The 20378-nt window shown below is 41.9% G+C and overlaps 1 protein-coding gene across 1 annotated transcript in view; it reads right to left on the reverse strand.

Annotated features, from left to right (window-relative positions):
* The window catches only part of LOC110502258 (leucine-rich repeat flightless-interacting protein 2-like), a 24001-nt gene extending 7293 nt beyond the window's left edge, over positions 1-16708 (reverse strand). The window contains exons 1-3 of the mRNA XM_090216521.1: positions 5139-16708; positions 2901-3071; positions 2324-2416 (exon numbers count right to left, since the gene is read on the reverse strand). Coding sequence (XP_090072647.1) covers positions 2324-2416; positions 2901-2951 — 144 coding nt within the window. The 5' untranslated portion in view covers positions 2952-3071; positions 5139-16708. The remainder of the gene's footprint in view (positions 1-2323; positions 2417-2900; positions 3072-5138) is intronic.
* Positions 16709-20378: the final 3670 nt, after the last annotated feature.

Below are 20378 nucleotides of genomic sequence, written 5' to 3' on the forward strand. Positions count from 1 at the left end.
CTTTATCCCTTTACACTTGTGTGTGTGTGTATAAGGTTAGGTTAGATTAATCGTTGGTTATTACTGCATTGTCGGAACTAGATGCACAAGCATTTCGCTACACTTGCATTAACATCTGCTAACCATGTGTATGTGACAAATAACGATTTGATGTTGTGCCATTCAGATTGTGAATGGGCAAGACAAAATATTTAAGTGTCTTTGAATTGGGTATGGCAGTAGGTGCTAGGCACACCAGTTTGTGTCAAGAACTGCAACGCTGCTGGGTTTTTCACTCTCAACAGTTTCCCGTGTGTAAAAAGAATGGTCCACCACCCAAAGGACATCCAGCCAACTTAACACAACTGTGGGAAGCATTGGAGTCCACGTGCATCTGTGTTATGCTTTTGACACCCTGTAGAGTCAACTCAATGCAACTCAATATTACGAAGGTGTTCCTAATGTTTGGTATACTCCGTGTAGTTCAACACATTTGTGGAAGAAACAACCGAGTAGGAAAAAAGACTAAACAAATGTAGGTACACAAGAAGACATACATAGCCACATACCACAAGTTGCTTTATCACTGTTGTTTCTAGCAAGCTTATTCCTGGAACCTACTTCGTCTATTCAATGGGGATATAGACTATTCCCAGCCCTCTGGTGGTGAGACCTACCTCTCCTGTTTTGGCCTTTGCCTTGATGTCAGCCAGCTCATCCCTCTCATTCCTAATGCAATCAAATAACCCTTTCTGCCTTTCTAGGGCTTGGTGGCCACACACTGGAGGGAGAGAAGACAAAAGGAAAGAAAGGAGAGAAGTATAGGAACAGTTGGAAAGACTGATACGTACAGTATATGCATGCACACTGCAATGACCTTTGTACATGCACATATGTCTGTATAGACCTGCAAATGGTACACCAGAATGGTACGGTTGAGTTGGAAAGGCAAAGTGGCAGATGTTGACAACCACCACATGCTCACATAAAACACCACATGACAAAACAGTTATGTAAGGGAGAGCTAAAGGCCAAATAAAAATATCAATCTGACACTAGACAGGCAGAGCTTTAAGTCTAGGCCTACATAACTTAAATGGATTTCATGCTGTCATTTCAGGGTAAATAAATGAGTTTTAAAGGGGAGAAATTTCTATTTTTTTCCCCGATACACATCAAATGCTTGCAGGTTCACAGTTTCCCTTGCACGAACTAAACTTTACGGATTTCACACACAACCTACATCTTAACCTAAAATGACCACAGCATCCAAAGTTTATTAAATTAGTGAACCCACAATCATCATATCACATGCAAATTTAGGGAAACTAAACTGAATTAGAATTGGTCCAACAACTACTGGCTATTATCCAGAGTCCCTATCATGCAACTATGAGAGGCAATAAACTGTTTAGGACCAGTCGATTACCCGATACGGATTTCATTGATCGGTGAATCAGCACCAAGTTTCCTTCAGGCAACTCTACAGCTTTATATGGGTGGCCCGATTCTTTAGCCTTCTGCTGAGTTGTCCACTGATAAATTTAAAAGGAATTGGACTGATGTAAGGAATATGGTGGAAACTCCCTCCAGCCATGCTTGCACCAACTCAATGCTTTTAAATACACGAGAAGGAAGTGAACGACTGTACACTTCTGGGTGAAAGGTATTGAATCTAAACACAAACCTTAAATTTCTATTTGGTCAGAGAGAAACATACAAACCAAAACAACACAAGCTGTCTGTGCACATCTATTGCCTCTCACAATCCTTCAGAGTCCCCCCAAGCGTGACCTCCTACCCCAATGTTTTTGTCCTTCCAGTTTATCGTTTCCTACAGGGCAAACACCTCTCTGGTGAGGGTCTCTAACTTAGTCTGGATTAGCTGGTTCTCCTTTAGTGGTATTGCGTACAGAGAGAGAGAGAGAGACCGGGTCAAATAGAATGAAAAACAGAATAAAATAGATGAAAAGGATGGAAAGAGAAATGACAGGATGAAACAAATGTAGATAGCCTTGAATAGAAATTGAGTGATAAAGTGATGACAAGTAAGGGACCAGAAAAAAAAGACAGGTGGCCAGAAAATGATCTGGAGTAGAGATAATTTCAGTATAGAGAGACGAGGCAAAGAAAAGTGACAAAGACCAGACAGAGAAAACGATGAAACAGGAGAGGAGACACTGGGATGAGTGTGAGACTATGAGAGGGAGAAGTGTAGTCTCACACTATGGAACTTCCTTCTGCTGCAGTACACAGACTACAGTACTGTAAAGAATGGAAGTGTATAAAGAGGTAGGTGTGAAATGATGGTCACCAAATGTTGGTTTTCTTAGTGCAGCCATACCTTAATGTGCTCATCTCTTTGGCGGATTCCCTCCTTTAAATCTGCTTGATTGTGCTGCAGGACTGTGCATGTGTGCTTTTGTCTTTCTAGTTCCTGGAATGAGAGAGGGCCGTTGTAAGAGTCACAATCAATCAGAAAGTGCAACCATTCTTCATTACACAAGTTAAAAATCCACCCCCAAAATAAGAGTGCAGTCATGGGCAGTGAGCAAGATTCCATTGACGTTTACACTTATAGCATTTTTGTCTAGCCAGGTAATTGGATTAGGGAGCATTTTGATTTGGCCTTGTTTCCTCTGGAATTATATAGCTGCACCCATTGTCAGCAAAGAGCAGTGGATCTCATGGTCAGACAGACAATGGTGCAGTTGTACTTGGCCGCTTTGCTGATTATAAGACCTGCACACATGAATGAGTTCAAGTATATGAACAAGTTGATAGAGCGGTTGGAGACTTAGCTGCAATTTGCATATGCTCACCTCTGTCCGAGTCTGCATATGTTAACAGTAGATGATAAAGGTTATCTACTATGCTGTGTGTGTGTGTGAGAGAGAGAGAGAGTGTGTGTAACACTTCACCTTAGACTTGTCCTCAGTTTCCCTACGCATCTCGGCCATCTGCTCTTCCATCTACTCGATGACATCTTTGAGTGTATCCACGTTGTAGATGAGGTTGGCTTTGTCATTGTCCAGCTGTGCGTTCGACACCATGGCTTTCTTATACTTCTCCTCCACCTCCGACAGCGACTCCTACCAGACACACACACACACCTCTTTACAGAATGAACCATGAGGGAGATACCACAGAACAATAATTACTATTATTACTATAGTAATTACAGTAATAATAGTACAGCTCTGCACAACCACACTTGGGTTGGGCGATAGTATCATCTGTCGACGATGATTGACAGCCATCATCGATGGTGACAACATCGTGACGTGACAGACGACGATGGTTTAGCCTATTTGAACTTGACTGGAGCCGCGAAGTAAAGAAAACAGTCTTGCAGTGCACAGCAGGGCAACACACAAGTGACAGTCAAATTACTCTGCCTATTCTTTTTGCTATAGCCTGTTTCAATAAATATTATATATAGCCTACAGAGTGCAAGAGAGGAATGTTGGCCAGACAGAGCGGAGAATTCCACCAAAGCAGCGCAAAAAGTCCATTCAGACAATATTATTTCTCTCTCTCCCATGCATGGGCATTAGGCTATAGCCTAAACCTATTTATTATAAATTTTTATTATAAAAAGGACACTCGTGAGATCGACGGTGCATTGATTCAGTCGGCGGAATGATTCAAGCCACTGATTAAAAAAAATAAGGAACCCTCGATTCCACAGAACAAAAATATATCAAAAGTGGAGCGAGTTCAGCTACTCTGTTTCAGCTCAACCAAAGTGTAGGACATGCCAGGAATCAGGTGTGTCTGTAAACTACCTTTTTCTAAACACAAATAGTTTGTTCCATTTTATGAGGCAAATAAAGCAACTATTATCCAGTTCTGAAGACTGCAGGCTGCTTCTATCCAGGCCACGATGTGGGCCTCTAACCTAGCTCACTACAGTAAGACAGCCAGATCCTCATCAGACAGTCACTGCTCCATCATGTGCACACCACAGACACAAACCTGTTCAACTCCTCCACCAGACAGGAATATCAGAAAAGATTAGCATTGCCTGCCCTTAGCTTCTGCCCAGGCGTTCAACATAATTTTTCATCAGGATTCGTCCAGTAGCATCGCATATCACAATAGGACAAAGGTTGACGTCGTCCAACCCTAGACCATGCTGATAATAGGAGCAAGAAAGTATTCGTACATTAATTTAGTCTCTCAACTAGGAAACCATGTTTGGGATGTTTGAAGCACACTGGCGAGTCTTAAATGCAACCTCTACTTCAGTCTCACCTTCAAATGACTAATTCAGTATGACGCATTTAAGTGACTCGAGTTATTAAATTAACAATACTCATATCAAGACATAAAAAAGGTATGAACATGAGTAATATCTTATAAGATCTAAAAACAGAGGAAAAGCAACTTTTCTCAAGTGTTCCATCAGTTGTCCAACTCAGGTTTGATTGTGTTTGAAAATATGGGGTGTTGAAACTTCATCACAATGCGCCCTCTGAAGCCCACCTTGGACTTGGCTTACATTGTAATCCATTTCACAAAACCCGAGATGGACAAGTGATACAACAGATCCACTTGATATCGATGGTGCATTGATTCAGTCGGCGCAATGATTCAAAGCACAAAATAAATCAAATAAAACAAATTGAGACAAAAGATCAAAAATATATCAAACTGGAGTGAGTTCAGCTATTGTGTTTCAGTTCTACCAAAGTGTAGGACATGCAAGGAATCAGGTGTGTTAGTAAACTACCCTTTTAAACACAAATAGATTCAGAGAACAGTGAGCTTTTAGAGTGACTACAGAAAATAAACCAGGAGTTCCTCAGAGCTGTGTGAATGAAAGCTAATCATAGATTTTAGCGTAGGACTACAAACCTGGAAACCCATCCAACAGACAGATTGTTGAAAGACAAGACAATTCATGGTCTTGTTCTTACTCCCCAAGCACTGCTAGAGTTCAAACGAGGCTTTCAATCCATGCCATAAACAGTGCGTTTCAAACTGAGCAGGAAAGATCATGCAGGGAACATGCCATCAGACTGAGTGTTTTTGGTGTTACAGTTAGCGGTTACAGTCAGTGGGGCCATAGAGCGATGTAGGTACAGTGGGGTTAGTGATGCCATAAGGCTACCAGGGGGCAAAAGAAGGCACACTGTGAGCTCAGGTCCCTCTACCTTCAGCTCTTTAAGTCCCTGCATGTACTGCCCCTCTACATCCTGAATCTGGTCCTTTAGATCATAGAAATCCTGTGGAGCATATGGGAAGAAAGGGTTCATGGGTTGGGGTGAATTGGGGGAAACCAGGAAGAATTAAGGACAGATTTGAAACAAAGCACCTATGCTGTTGGCATCTCCAGACAGTCATTTACCCAACGGTAGGCCCAGACATACAGGATGAAAGCTTTATAGGAAGTTAAAAAAACATGTCACATACAATCCTCCCATGCATACATGAAGTCCACATGTTGAATGAGGTGCTGAGTAGCAACGCACACGCCCCGCCCACCTGAGGATCTGTCTTTTTCAGCCATCTATTTCCTGTTGTTTGAGGGATGCAAAATCCACTTGTCACTTATATCTCGCTGGATTGATTGCTTTCATTTTACTCCAGTGACTCTTTCATACTCTTGTTGGTGCCTGTTGTTTTTCCCCGTTAAAGTTACGAACGCGGAAATATTTAATGACCTGTCAAACACCAAAATGAAAACTTGGATAATAGTGATGTCTGATCTCACAATGTAAAGTATGTATAGATAGGTGATATCTAGAGCCAAGCATGTAGATCTTGCTACTGACACGCTTGTTGAATTATGCAACAGAACGTGACAACAGTAATTAAATGAGGAAATCTAGACAGTGCAGGTAGGCCTAGACAAAGGAAGTTTGTGGTTCCAGCCCTGTTCCACCCCTTTATGTTAATGTATTCATACCCCTTGTCTTATTCTACATTTTGTTATGTTACAGGCTGAATTCAAAATGTATAATTATAATTTGCAAATTGATAAATGAAATCTAATTTACATAAGTTCTCACACCCTTGAGTCAATACTTTGTAGAAGCACCCTTGGCATCGATTACAGCTGAGAGCCTTTCTGGGTAAGTCTAAGAGCTTTCCACAACAGGATAGTGCAACATTTGCCCATTATTCTTTAAAAAATTATTTAAATTCTGTCAAATTGTTTGCTGATCAATGCTGGACAACCATTTTCCGGTCTTGCCATAGATTTACAGTGCCTTGCGAAAGTCTTCGGCCCCCTTGAACTTTGCGACCCTTTGCCACATTTCAGGCTTCAAACATAAAGATATAAAACTGTATTTTTTTGTGAAGAATCAACAACAAGTGGGACACAATCATGAAGTGGAACGACATTTATTGGATATTTCAAACTTTTTTAACAAATCAAAAACTGAAAAATTGGGCGTGCAAAATTATTCAGCCCCTTTACTTTCAGTGCAGCAAACTCTCTCCAGAAGTTCAGTGAGGATCTCTGAATGATCCAATGTTGACCTAAATGACTAATGATGATAAATACAATCCACCTGTGTGTAATCAAGTCTCCGTATGAATGCATCTGCACTGTGATAGTCTCAAAGGTCCGTTAAAAGAGCAGAGAGCATCATGAAAAACAAGGAACACACCAGGCAGGTCCGAGATACTGTTGTGAAGAAGTTTAAAGCCGGATTTGGATACAAAAAGATTTCCCAAGCTTTAAACATCCCAAGGAGCACTGTGCAAGCAATAATATTGAAATGGAAGGAGTATCAGACCACTGCAAATCTACCAAGACCTGGTCGTCCCTCTAAACTTTCAGCTCATACAAGGAGAAGACTGATCAGAGATGCAGCCAAAAGGCCCATGATCACTCTGGATGAACTGCAGAGATCTACAGCTGAGGTGGGAGACTCTGTCCATAGGACAACAATCAGTCGTATATTGCACAAATCTGGCCTTTATGGAAGAGTGGCAAGAAGAAAGCCATTTCTTAAAGATATCCATAAAAAGTGTTGTTTAAAGTTTGCCAGAAGCCACCTGGGAGACACACCAAACATGTGGAAGAAGGTGCTCTGGTCAGATGAAACCAAAATTGAACTTTTTGGCAACAATGCAAAACGTTATGTTTGGCGTAAAAGCAACACAGCTGAACACACCACCCCCACTGTCAAACATGGTGGTGGCAGCATCATGGTTTGGGCCTGCTTTTCTTCAGCAGGGACAGGGAAGATGGTTAAAATTGATGGGAAGATGGATGGAGCCAAATACAGGACCATTCTGGAAGAAAACCTGATGGAGTCTGCAAAAGACCTGAGACTGGGACGGAGATTTGTCTTCCAACAAGACAATGATACAAAACATAAAGCAAAATCTACAATGGAATGGTTCAAAAATAAACATATCCAGGTGTTAGAATGGCCAAGTCAAAGTCCAGACCTGAATCCAATCGAGAATCTGTGGAAAGAACTGAAAACTGCTGTTCACAAATGCTCTCCATCCAACCTCACTGAGCTCGAGCTGTTTTGCAAGGAGGAATGGGAAAAATGTTCAGTCTCTCGATATGCAAAACTGATAGAGACATACCCCAAGCGAATTACAGCTGTAATCGCAGCAAAAGGTGGCGCTACAAAGTATTAACTTAAGGGGGCTGAATCATTTTGCACGCCCAATTTTTCAGTTTTTGATTTGTTAAAAAAGTTTTAAATATCCAATAAATGTCGTTCCACTTCATGATTGTGTCCCACTTGTTGTTGATTCTTCACAAAAAAATACAGTTTTAAATCTTTATGTTTGAAGCCTGAAATGTGGCAAAAGGTCGCAAAGTTCAAGGGGGCCGAATACTTTCGCAAGGCACTGTAAGTAGATTTAAGTCATAACTCTAACTCGGCCACTCAGGAAAATTCTCTGCCTTCTTGGTGAGCAACGAAAGTGTATATTTTGGCCTTGTGTTTCCTGCTGAATGGTGAATTAATCTCCCAGTGTCTGGTGAAAAGCAGATAACCAGGCTTTCCTCTCGGATTTAGCCTGTGCTTAGCTCCATACCGTAGATTTTTTATTCTGAAAAACTACAATCCTTAACGATTACAAGCATACCCATTACATGATGCAGCCACCACTATGCTTGAAAATATGGAGAGTGGTACTCAGTAATTTTTTCCAAACATAACACTTTGCTATTCAGGTCAAAAAGTTAATTGCTTTGCCATATTTTGTTCAGTATTACTTTAGTGCCCTGTTGCAAACAGGATGCATATTTGTAATATTTTTTATTCTGTACAGGCTTCCTTCTTTTCACTCTGTCAATTAGGTTAGTATTGTGGAGTAACTACAATCTTGTTGATCCTTCCTCAGTTTTCTCCCATCACAGCCATTAAACTAACTGTTTTAAAGTCACCATTGGCCTCATGGGGAAACACCTAAAGCGCTTTCGCGCCCCTTCTGAGATATTATGCACACTGATAGCAAATGTCCTTACCATTTGATTCATCATAGTAGCAGGCTAACAAGAGGCAGCAGTCTGAATGATCAGACTGAAACAAGTAAAAGTGATCGGGTGAAATTATGACAGGAGTGGACAGAGAAATACAGCTTCACTATCCAATCAGAGCAGCAGGACCAAGGTACACCCTGCCCTTCTCTTCAACTAGCCAGTTGAGTTATTTAGACCACGTAGAGCCTCACTTGACTGATCGACATGCGAAAGATGCGTGCTGGCACCAGAATATAATTTTTTCACCCCAATCATGGATAATTACAAAACAGATTTAGATCGTAATCATATTCAGTAAACTGCCCATATACGTTACGATACTAATTTTGTCTGACTACAAGGCCTCTACTTCTTAGCAAAGAGTAATAACTCAAACAAGAATTTTGCAAGGACCATCTGGGAGTGGTCGGAGTGGCTGTTATTGGCAGAGGGGTTTGGAACGCTTTTCTATTGGTCTATTAACTAATTTACCACCTGGTGATGTCACCAGGCAGGCCAAAACTCTATCCCACCAAAACAGGCAGAAATATAAGGCAGCCTTTTCAAACAGCTCTTACACAAAGGGCATTATCATTTTCACAATATTATTCCAACCTCATAGTGCGGAAATAAAATGAACAAAAATATGAACGCAACATGTAAAGTGTTGGTCCCATGTTTCATGAGCTGAAATAAAAAACATCTCAGAAATGTTCCATATGTGCAAAAAGTTAATTTCTCACATTGTGCACTTTTTTTTTTTTTTTTTTACCTCCCTGTTAATAAGCTTTTATACTTTGTCAAGGTAATCTATCCACCTGACAGGTGTGGCATATCAAGAAGCTGATTAAACAGCATGATCATTACACAGGTGCAACCTTGTGCTGGGGACAATAAAATGCTACTCTAAAATGTGCAGTTCTGCCACACAACACCACAGGTGTCTCAAGTTGAGGGAGCGTGCAATTTATATGCTGACTAGGAATGCCCACCAGAGCTGTTGCCAGATAATTTTATGTTAAATTAATTCTCTCTCATAAGCCTCCGTTGTTTTAGAGAATTTGGCATTACACCCAATCGGCCTCACAACCGCAGACTAAGTGTAACCACACCAACCCAGGACCTTCACATCCGGTTTCTTCGCCTGCATTTTATCGATGGCAATTTGAATGCAAAGAGATACTGTGACGAGATCCTGAGGCCCATTGTTGTGCCATTCATCCACCACCATCACCTCATGTTTCAGCATGATAATGCACGGCCCCATGTTGCAAGGACAGGGCTCTACAGTGTGAGTATTTCACTTGCATTTGCCCCTAAAAATAGATATGTGCGAGCACAGTGTGGGAGTAAAGATTACAACCTACCGTGATATAAAAATGAAGCCCGTTCAATTTTAAGCGAAAAAGAGACGAGGAGAAAGAGAAATCCGGCGAGGGGTATTCGCAAGGATCAACTAAAGCATTTTCACAAGGTTTACCTGAGGTGCCTAACGTTAGGGATGCTGAGAACAATGTTAGCGAAGCTACCGTGACCCCCGCTGTCACTTCAACCTCCACTGTAGCCGGTGGAGGGAGAACATATAGATTCAATGCGAATTGGCTCAAAATGTTCCCATGGCTAGAGTTCGAAAACAACGTCATGTTCTGGAAATATTGTAGAGGGCAGAAACAGACTCATCCTTCGTGTCAAGTAACCCGCATCTGAAAAGAAAGAACATCTAGCGGCGCATATCCATTGCAGAGATCTGTACCTGTTGAGACGGTGTCAGCAGCATTGAGGAGGCAAGTGCTGCTGTCTGAGGAGGAGAAGAGGAGGCAGCTGAAATTGAAGATAAACATCGCATATTCATTGTGAAGGAAGAAACTTTAGTCAAATTTGGGCTGTTGATGATTAACTTACAGGAGAGTGAGACCAAATCATGGACGCTGGACAGAGTGGATTTCAGTTGTAACAAAAAGGCAGTTTATTGAGTCAAAAGATATCTTGTCCTGCAGTTTAACGTGCACGGACCTATTCATTTGACTCGGAAGGAGACAGCTGAAAAAGGGGCTTAGACAAAGGTTACAGCAGTTTTTATACATAGAATAATGTAGGTAGAGTCTTGTCGTGCCGCCTTCTGAATGGTCCCGAAGGGTTGGAGGCGGACCTGCTCTAGCCAGAGTGATTGGAGTGAGTGATGTTAGGGACGGTATCAGGGATAGGGGACTGGGTAAGTGTACGTGATGTGGTAGGGTGTGATAGTTGTTCTATTAACCATGTGAAAGTGCCCAGGGACACCCCAAATATCAGTAGGAATATCACAAAGAAAGGCCCAGATATTCCTAGCCTTGCCCAGGGAGAGAGAAATATCCCTCTAACTGGGCGAGGTTCCTTTGTCAGGGGAGATGGAGTTTGATACTCCATCACCTGAATCAGGACTGTCTTCATTTGGTATCGAATTTAGGCTGTTCAAATGAGCTCAGACTTCAGTCAGTGTTCTGGAAGGAGTTGGGGCTGTGGTGCAATGTGTAAGGTGGTGCCAAGGTGCGCCTGATTTACCATTGACCTGGACTGAGTGTGAAGTAACCTCCTTCACTTCGTACGGTCCAGTCCACCTGGGTTCCAGCCACTTTCTCTTGTGGACTTTAACCCTCACCCAGTCACCAACCTTTACCTTCAGTGGTGGCGTGTCTCCCGGCAGCTCCCCCTCCTGGACCTTGTGAACCTGGGTAGAGTGCTGCAGAGAGAACCGTCAGTTTTTTCACATAATCAGACATTACAATTTGTTGTACATCAAGGGCGGGCATATGACCTCCCTCCCTTGTTGGACCATGCATGACTCTACCAGTCATTATCCCATGAGGCACATACTTTAGCTATCTTAGCTTTTGCTTTTGGTTTGACGTTCCACCAGATTTTGGGATTGGGGCCTGTACACAGATCCAAATCTGTAGGTTATGCCAAATCTTTCTTCCACCTGTCTCAGGTGTTTGTCACTGAAATGTGAGCCATTTGTCAAATTTGATTTGTCTTGGGATGCCATACCTGGGTATTAGTTTGGTTTGTAGCCACTTAATGACTGACCTAGCATTCTCTTTTGCTGTTGGTATTGCTTCTAACCATTTGGACACCTATCTACCATAACTAAGAGATAGTGTTCTATGCTACTGTCCTGAAAATATGCATTAGGTATGTTTGATATGGCTTCTTCGGGTTATGGCTGTCAAAAACATTGCATTCGTCATAAAATAAGTCATCGTCATAAAATAAGTCAGTCATTACTTTAATTTGAGGGTGCCACCAGATGTGCGAGACCTTTTGAAGGGTCTTTAGTTTGCCTTCGTGTGTGGGGCTATGTGCTTCTCGTAAAAGTTCTGGGTCCATCAGTGTGGACTGCTCCATGGGCATAGGCTGAGTCTGTATAGATATTCACAGTCTTTCCTTTTCCTCTGATGAGGGCCTGCGTCAATCCGATGATTTCAGCTAATTGGGCAGATGCTGGTTGAGGGATGATGACTGATTCAAGGCTGACATGTGAACCGTCTGGGAGTTGCTGTACCACCGCATAGGCTGCTATGTTTCCTTCTTCTCCTTTGTAGCAGCAGCCATCAGTGCACAGCAATTGGTCGGGATTGGTCAGTGGTTCATTCTTCAGGTCTGGTCTCAGTTTTAGTTCTTGTACCGCTCTTTCAGCACAAGAGTGGGGCAGTCCTTCTTCTGCGTTGAGTGCATCTGCCATATTTTTCTCTGTGTTCACTTGTTGTTGTAGTCAGGTGCAATCACCGCTGCTGCCGCTGATAGATCTGTTTTTAGGAGTGCAAAAGCTGTTGATGCTTCATCCGTCCAGGTCAGGGGTGCATGGAGGTTCCTTGGTTGTAGGATGACCGGTGCTGCCACCCCCTCTGGGCCACACACAATGGTACAACACCTGATAGGTGGGGTCAGGTGCATCATGTCTTCGTCCCAGTCTTCAGTGTAGGGGCAGTCATCAGTGTCTCAGCTTGGGGAGTCTTATATGGGTGCAGAGTGTAGATTTGAGCTTTCAGTTGGTTGAACTTAAACTGGATGTGAGGGGTGGCAGGCCCTGTGGGTAGGCATTTTAGCCAGTACACTTACTGTTCCTTTCCTCCCGCTCTATCAGTCATGCGCTGTTCTAAGTATTCATTGAACTTGAGTATGGGTGTATTTGGGCCAGACATGTTATCACAAAATAATTACGTGAACTGCTAAGGTAATTATTAACGCGGTTAGGCAGGATATAACTAAGGCAGTGATTATCTGAAAAAGGTCTTATTTGGCTCCTAATCCTTATTCTAGCTCATCTGGTAATGTCTGTAATGTGTCCTCTAGGTTTCAGTCAGTCCTCAGTGTATATGTGTTCATTTCTATCTTTGTATACTTAGCCCGTCCTAGGTCGAAACCAGGGATGTATTCGCGGTTGTCGGCACAGACTTATCTCTTGCACCCCACCCTCGCATACAAAGGTTTCCCAGTATGTGGTGCCAGCCACGTGTGTGTTTCTCCTGTAGTTTATTTGAATTTGTTCAGCGATTTATTTAAATACTTTCTAAAAATAATTCAGCAATCACCTTTTGGAACAATAGATTAGTGAATTCAGGCGCTTCTATAACAATTGTCAGAATAATTTTATCACTTTGGGAACCGGTATTTTTTATTCGGATTTGTTCAGTGAATTATTTAAATACTTTCTAAAAATAATTCAGCAATCACCTCTTGGAACAATATGTTAACAAATTCAAGCGGTTCTATAGCAATTGTCAGAATAATTATATTTCTTTAGGAAATATCGATAGAAATGAAAAACAAAAAATCAGTGTATAGCTCGGCGGCTTGTCAATCAAAGGCAGTGCTCAGCTCTGCGGCTCTTTCAAAAGTCCGTGCTCAGCTCTGCGGATTATTTAAGTACTTTCTAGAATTAATTCAGTAATTTCCTTTTGGAACAATATATTAGTGAATTTAGGCGGGTGTGTAACAATTATCAGAATAATATTAGCATCTGGTGAATACCCACAGCAGAAAAAGGAAAATAGCAGCCAGTCAGCATTCAGCACGGCGGCTGGTATGGGCAGGATTTGGGCTCAGCGGCCGTCAATTTTACACCGTTTATGTATTCACAGTATGGCAATTATTCCCCAACAAATGTTTTCTCTGAATTGGGCACAAATGCATCCCGTCACGGAATCGCGGAACGTCAAATCTGGTTATATTAATTCTACCTGACTTCACTTCATACACAACCTATTAAAAAAATAGGACGGTTTTCTATGCAGATTTCAGTCTACTACTCAACTTCACTTCATACATAACCTATTCAAAATAGGACGGTTTTCTATGCAGATTTCAGTCTACTACTCAACTTCACTTCATACACAACCTATTAAAAAAATAGGACGGTTTTCTATGCAGATTTCAGTCTACTACTCAACTTCACTTCATACACAACCTATTCAAAATAGGACGGTTTTCTATGCAGATTTCAGTTGATCAATTATTCACATTAACAAATCATAAAAAGTTATATTATGCACAAGATATCTTTTGACCTATGCCTTCAACAGTTTAGTATACATTTTTTTGGCAACGATTCATACTCACACTCAGTACTTTCTGATCAAAATTTGATTTAGGCTAAGATACAATATGCAGATTTCGATTTAACAGGCTCTGCTTACCTTTTAAGTAGAGCGCTCTGATCAGGTTTCCTGAAGCAAGATGAATGGCTGATTGTCTCCTGGACAGGTCACTCTTCCGTCTGATTTTGAGCCGCTGATTTGTCTCGCCTCTCACACCAATTTATCATAGATCGAATTCAGGAATAACCATCCTCTGCTACCAATTTGTTGGTGTTGAAATACAGGAGAGTGAGACCAAATCATGGACGCTGGACAGAGTGTAATCAAGTATAGCAAAAAGGCAGTTTATTGAGTCAAAAGATATCTTGTCCTGCAGTTTAACGTGCACGGACCCTATTAATTTGGCTCAGAAGGAGTCAGCTCAGAAAGGGGTCCTTAGCCAGAGTTTACAGCAGAATGTATACACAGAATAATGTAGGTGGAGTCTTGTCGTGTTGGTCTTCTGACTGGTCCTGAAGAGTTGGAGGCGGGCCTGCTCTAGCCAGAGCAGGGGCCCCATTGGTGCACAGCAGAGTCCCCTGCTCTTGGCACCCGACCAGTAGGGGGGGTGGAGTGTGAGTGTACAGTGCTCATGAGATGTTTGTGTGTCAAGGAAGCGTGGATATAGGGACTGGCAATGTCTGCTTTAGGCTCAGGTGTTTCCTGTCTTTGCAGGAGTGCATGCAAGGGTCAATGTCAGTGAGATAGTTTGGCACTCTAAGCTCGTTAGTGTTGCAGGATGTTCTTAGTAGTTTACAGGGGAGTATATTTGCGTGATGGCAGCTGTGTGTCCTTTGGATAATCATGTTATTGCACGTAGGCTCTAAACTTGACTGAGGACACTGGGCCCAGAGTTATCTGAGGACATCCGGTTTAACCAGAGCATTGGCCTGCTAGTAATGCTTGATATTAGATTATTTATATAACACCTTTGACGATCTTCGTCTGTTTGCAATTCCAATGCTCATTGTTACACAATGAATGATCTTTTGTTTGATAAAATCTGTTTTTATAGCCTAACACGAAACATTTTGTGAACCGCTTGTACCTTGTGAATTCCGTCTCATTCCATTTTCGACGACACATTCCCGGTAAATCACCCACACAGACCGTGACTTTTCCAGTCATGTTTGGTTTCATTGCAATCAACTGGTTTGTTTGTAACACAATCAAACCTGATGGGCCATTTCGCGGGACGTATTGACTGAAAGAAACCGATTTGAAGACGACAAGTAATGACATCATTGTGCACCAATGATTTGCCCACTGTTTCGTTGATTGACTGTCTTTTAACCCAATGACCACTGATCGTCTTGAAATCTAGCTGTATAGATAGCCAATGAGCTGAGCTAAACGGCAATACGCCATGTTTATGTGTTGCAAGACCAACCCATGTAGTAAGCTCCACCGTAAAGAGAGTCATGCGCTATTGAATTTTCATACCGGAAGAAGCTACGCATATTACGCACTGCATTGTTTGGTGAATGCGCAGATTCAGCCGTTTATATATCAATCATTATGGCGACTAAGTCAGGGAAAGCTAAATCTAAGTCTAGATATACAGATGTACACACAACTTTAGAATAAATTGATTGGGAAGGTGAGACAGAGATTGTTGTTGGACGCTTCATTTAGCGATTGTGGAGGAATATTTTTTTAAACGGGAGAGGACATCGTTTTGGACTGGTAAGTTATCATGCCAATGCCCTTGTTTGAAATTAATAATATAAAATATTATTTGTGATTTTTATTTTAGAAGAAATATATAACAATTTAATGTCATGAAATGTGAGATGTGTGTGTCTGCCGCCCCACCCCAACCCACATGAAATAGCCTATTTGAGGCTGTTGAGGAGAGGGCAGGACCACATCAATGGCCAAAGTGAAATGGAGACAGTAGACACAGCTGGTCTGTTGTAATATAATAAAGACAGTAATATAATAAATACAGTAGATCTAGCTGGTCTGTCATAATGTAAGAGACAGTAGATCTAGCTGAAATGTCATAATATAAAAGAGACAGTAGATGTAGCAGGTAATAATAATATATTCAACCTTCAACTCTCTATATATATCTGTTTATTATACCTGTTGATACAGGGCTCATATGTGAAACTATTCTAACTGAACATTTTCTTTCACAGTGACTCTGACTCCGACTGGGAGTCTTATCCGGTGTCCTGCGTGAATTTAAGTATGCTCTCTCTAATTCTCTCTTTCTCTCTCTCTGATGACCTGAGCCCTAGGACCATATGTCAGGACTACCTGGCATGATAACTCCTTGCTGTCCCCAGTCCACCTGGCCTTGCCGCTGTTCCAGTTTCAACTGTTCTGCCTGCGGCTATGGAACCCTAAACTATTCATTTTTAGTCTTGAGGTGCTGTCCTGTTGCACCCTCTACAACCACTGTGATCTCCACCCAGCACAGCCAGAAGAGGACTGGCCACCCCTCAATAGCCTGGTTCCTCTCTAGGTTTCTTCCTAGGTTTTTGCCTCTCTAGGGAGTTTTTCCTAGCCACCGTGCTTCTACACCTGCATTGCTTGCCGTTTGGGGTTTTAGGCTGGGGCTATATAAATAGATTTGATTGAGGACTGGGGGTCATCCAAATATTGAAAGTGTGTAAATAGTTACCCATGTTATTTTGTAAATGTATATATATTTTTTTTTTCATTTTTTTTCATTTTTTTTTTGGGGGGGGGGTGTTAGAATACCATTTTGGCATTTTGTATATAGTTATTTGTTTCAAAATGTATACCTTCACCAATTTGGTCACTTGGGTACATTTGGGCTACTTGTGTGGGACACCTGGGCGACTTCATGATAAATGTCATGTATAGCACACTCATTTTGGAAGTTATCATTCTGAAACTTGCACAAGTACTGTTGCCCTCTTATATTTTTCACTGAAATTGTCCCCATCATCATATCTGAATGTTTGTTTTATATTGTGCATTTTAAAGATGATGATATAAAAATAAAAAACATGTTTTTTTTCATTGTTTTATCTAAAATCAGATCTATTGTGTGTTATTCTCCTACATTCAATTCACATTTACACAAACTTCAGAGTGTTTTCTTTCAAATGGTACCAAGAATATGCATATCCTTGGTTCTGTGCCTGAGCTACAGGCTGTTAGATTTGGGTATGTCTTCAGGCAGAATAGCACAAAGTAGGGGGGAGCTGCAAGAGTTAACCAACATAAAAACATCCTATGGCGTTCTGCATTAGCATCGAACAGCCCCGTGATATGCAACTTTTTAGGGAAGCTAGAAACCAATATACACAGGCAGTTAGAGCAGAAATGTGCTTCCTGCAACACAAACACAAAAAAGTTCTGGGACACTAAAGTCCATGGAGAATAAGAACACCTCCTCCCAGCTGCCCAATGCACTGAAGATAGGAAACACTGTCGCCACCGATAAATCCACTATAATTGAGAATTTCAATAAGCATTTTTCTACAGCTGGCCATGCTTTCCACCTGGCTACCCCTACCCCGGTCAACAGCCCTGCGCAACTCGCCCAAGCCTTCCCCCCATTTCTCCTTCTCCCAAATCCAGTCAGCTGATGTTCTGAAAGTGTTGCAAAATCTGGACCCTTACAAATCAGCCGGGCTAGACGATCTGGACCCTTTTTTCTCAAATGATCTGCTCGAAATTGTTGCCACCCCTATTTTACTAGCCTGCTCAACCTCTCTTTCGTGTCGTCTGAGATTCCCAAAGATTGGAAAGCAGCTGCGGTCATCCCCCTCTTCAAAGGGGGGGACACTCTTGACCCAAACTGCTACAGACCTATATCTATCCTACCCTGCCTTTCTAAGGTCTTCGAAAGCCAAGTGAACAAACATATTACCATTTCGAACCCCACCATACCTTCTCCTCTATGCAATCTGGTTTCAGAGCTGGTCATGGGTGCACCTCAGCCACGCTCAAGGTCCTAAACGATATCTTAACCGCCATCAATAAGAAATAATACTGTGCAGCCTTATATTGACCTGGCCAAGGCTTTCGACTCTGTCAATCACCACATCCTCATCGGCAGACTCGACAGCCTTGGTCTGTTGTTCGGGCCTCTGGCAGTCTCTATGGGGGTGCCACAGGGTTCAATTTTTGGACTGACTCTCTTCTCTGTATACATCAATGATTTCACTCTTGCTGCTGGTGAGTCTCTTATCCACCTCTACGCAGATGACACCATTCTGTAAACTTCTGGCCCTTCTTTGGACACTGTTAACAACCTTCCAGGCGAGCTTCAATGCCATACAACTCTCCTTCCATGGCCTCCAATTGCCCTTGAATACAAGTAAAACTAAATGCATGCTCTTCAAACAATCGCTGCCTGCACCTGCCCGCCTGTCCAACATCACTAGTCTGGACAGATCTGACTTAGAATATGCGGACAAATACAAATACCTAGGTGTCTGGTTAGACTGTAAACTCTCCTTCCAGACTCACATCAAACATCTCCAATCCAATGGTAAATCTAGATTGGCTTCCTATTTCGCAACAAAGCATCCTTCACTCATGCTGCCAAACATACCCTTGTAAAACTGACCATCCTACCAATCCTTGACTTCGGCGATGTCATTTACAAAATAGCCTCCAATACCCTACTCAATAAATTGGATGCAGGCTATCACAGTGCCATCTGTTTTGTCACCAAAGCCCCATATACTACCCACCATTGAGACCTGTACGCTCTCGTTGGCTGGCCTCGCTTCATACTTTTCGCCAAACCCACTGGCTCCAGGTCATCTACAAGACCCTGCTAGTTAAAGTCCACCCTTATCTCAGCTCGCTCGTCACCATAGCAGCACCCACCTGTAGCACTCGCTCCAGTAGGTATATCTCTCTGGTCACCCCCAAAACCAGTTCTTCCTTTGGCCGCCTCTCCTTCTAGTTCTCTGCTGCCAATGACTGGAACGAACTACTACTCTGAAACTGGAAACACTTATCTCCCTCACTAGCTTTAAACTCACAGATTACTGCACCTGTACATAGACCATCTATAATTTAGCCCAAACAACTACCTCTCCCCTACAGTATTTTATTTATTTATTTTGCTCCTTTGCACTAGAGGTCGACCGATTAAATCGGAATGGTCGATTAATTAGGGCCGATTTCAAGTTTTCATAACAATCAGAAATCTGTATTTTTGGGCTCTGATTTGCTGATTTTTTAAAATATATTTTTTTAATATATATTTTTGAAATGTATTTATTTATTTTTATATTTTTTTACACCTTTATTTAATCTTTATTTAACAAGGCAAGTCAGTTAAGAACACATTCATATTTTCAATGACGGCCTAGGAACGGTGGGTTAACTGCCTCGTTCAGGGGCAGACGACAGATGTTTCCCTTGTCAGCTCGGGGGATTCAATCTTGCAAACTTACAGTTAACTAGTCCAACGCTCTAACCACCTGCCTCTCATTGCACTTCACGAGGAGACTGCCTGTTACGTGAATGCAGTAAGCCAAGGTAAGGTCCTAGCTAGCATTAAACTTATCTTATAAAAAACGATCAATCATAATCACTAGTTAATTACACATGGTTGATGATATTACTAGTTTATCTAGGGTGTCCTGCGTTGCATATAATTGATGCGGTGCGTATCGTTGCTCCAATGTGTACCTAACCATAAACGTCAATACACAGAAGTATATATTTAGCTAAAATAAATCCAGGTTAGCAGGCAATATTAACCAGGTGAAATTGTGTCACTTTTCTTGCGTTCATTGCACGCAGAGTCAGTGTATATGCAACAGTTTGGGCCGCCTAATTTGCCAGCATTTTACGTAATTATGACATACCATTGAAGGTTGTGCAATGTAACAGGAATATTTAGACTTATGGATGCCACCCGTTAGATATTTCACTGAAAGAATAAACGTCTTGTTTTCGAGATGATAGTTTCCGGATTCGATCATATTAATGACCTAAGGCTCGTATTTCTTTTTTTTTCTTTTACCTTTATTTAACTAGGGAAGTCAGTTAAGAACAAATTCTTATTTTCAATGACGGCCTAGGAACAGTGCCTGTTCAGGGGCAGAACGACAGATTTGTACCTGGTCAGCTCGGGGTTTGAGCTTGCAACCTTCCGGTTACTAGTCCAACGCTCTAACCACTAGGCTACCCTGCCGCCCCATTTCTGTGTGTTATCATGTTATAACTAAGTCTATGATTTGATAGAGCAGTCTGATTGAGCAATGGTAGGCACCAGCAGGCTCGTAAGCATTCATTCAAACAGCACTTTCATGCGTTTTGCCAGCAGCTGTTTGACTTCAAGCCTATCAACTCCCGAGATTAGGCTGGTGTAACCGATGTGAAATGGCTAG

This window comes from Oncorhynchus mykiss, chromosome 23 (genome assembly GCF_057628025.1).
Source record: "Oncorhynchus mykiss isolate SJ-2025 chromosome 23, ASM5762802v1, whole genome shotgun sequence".
Lineage (NCBI taxonomy): Eukaryota > Metazoa > Chordata > Actinopteri > Salmoniformes > Salmonidae > Oncorhynchus > Oncorhynchus mykiss.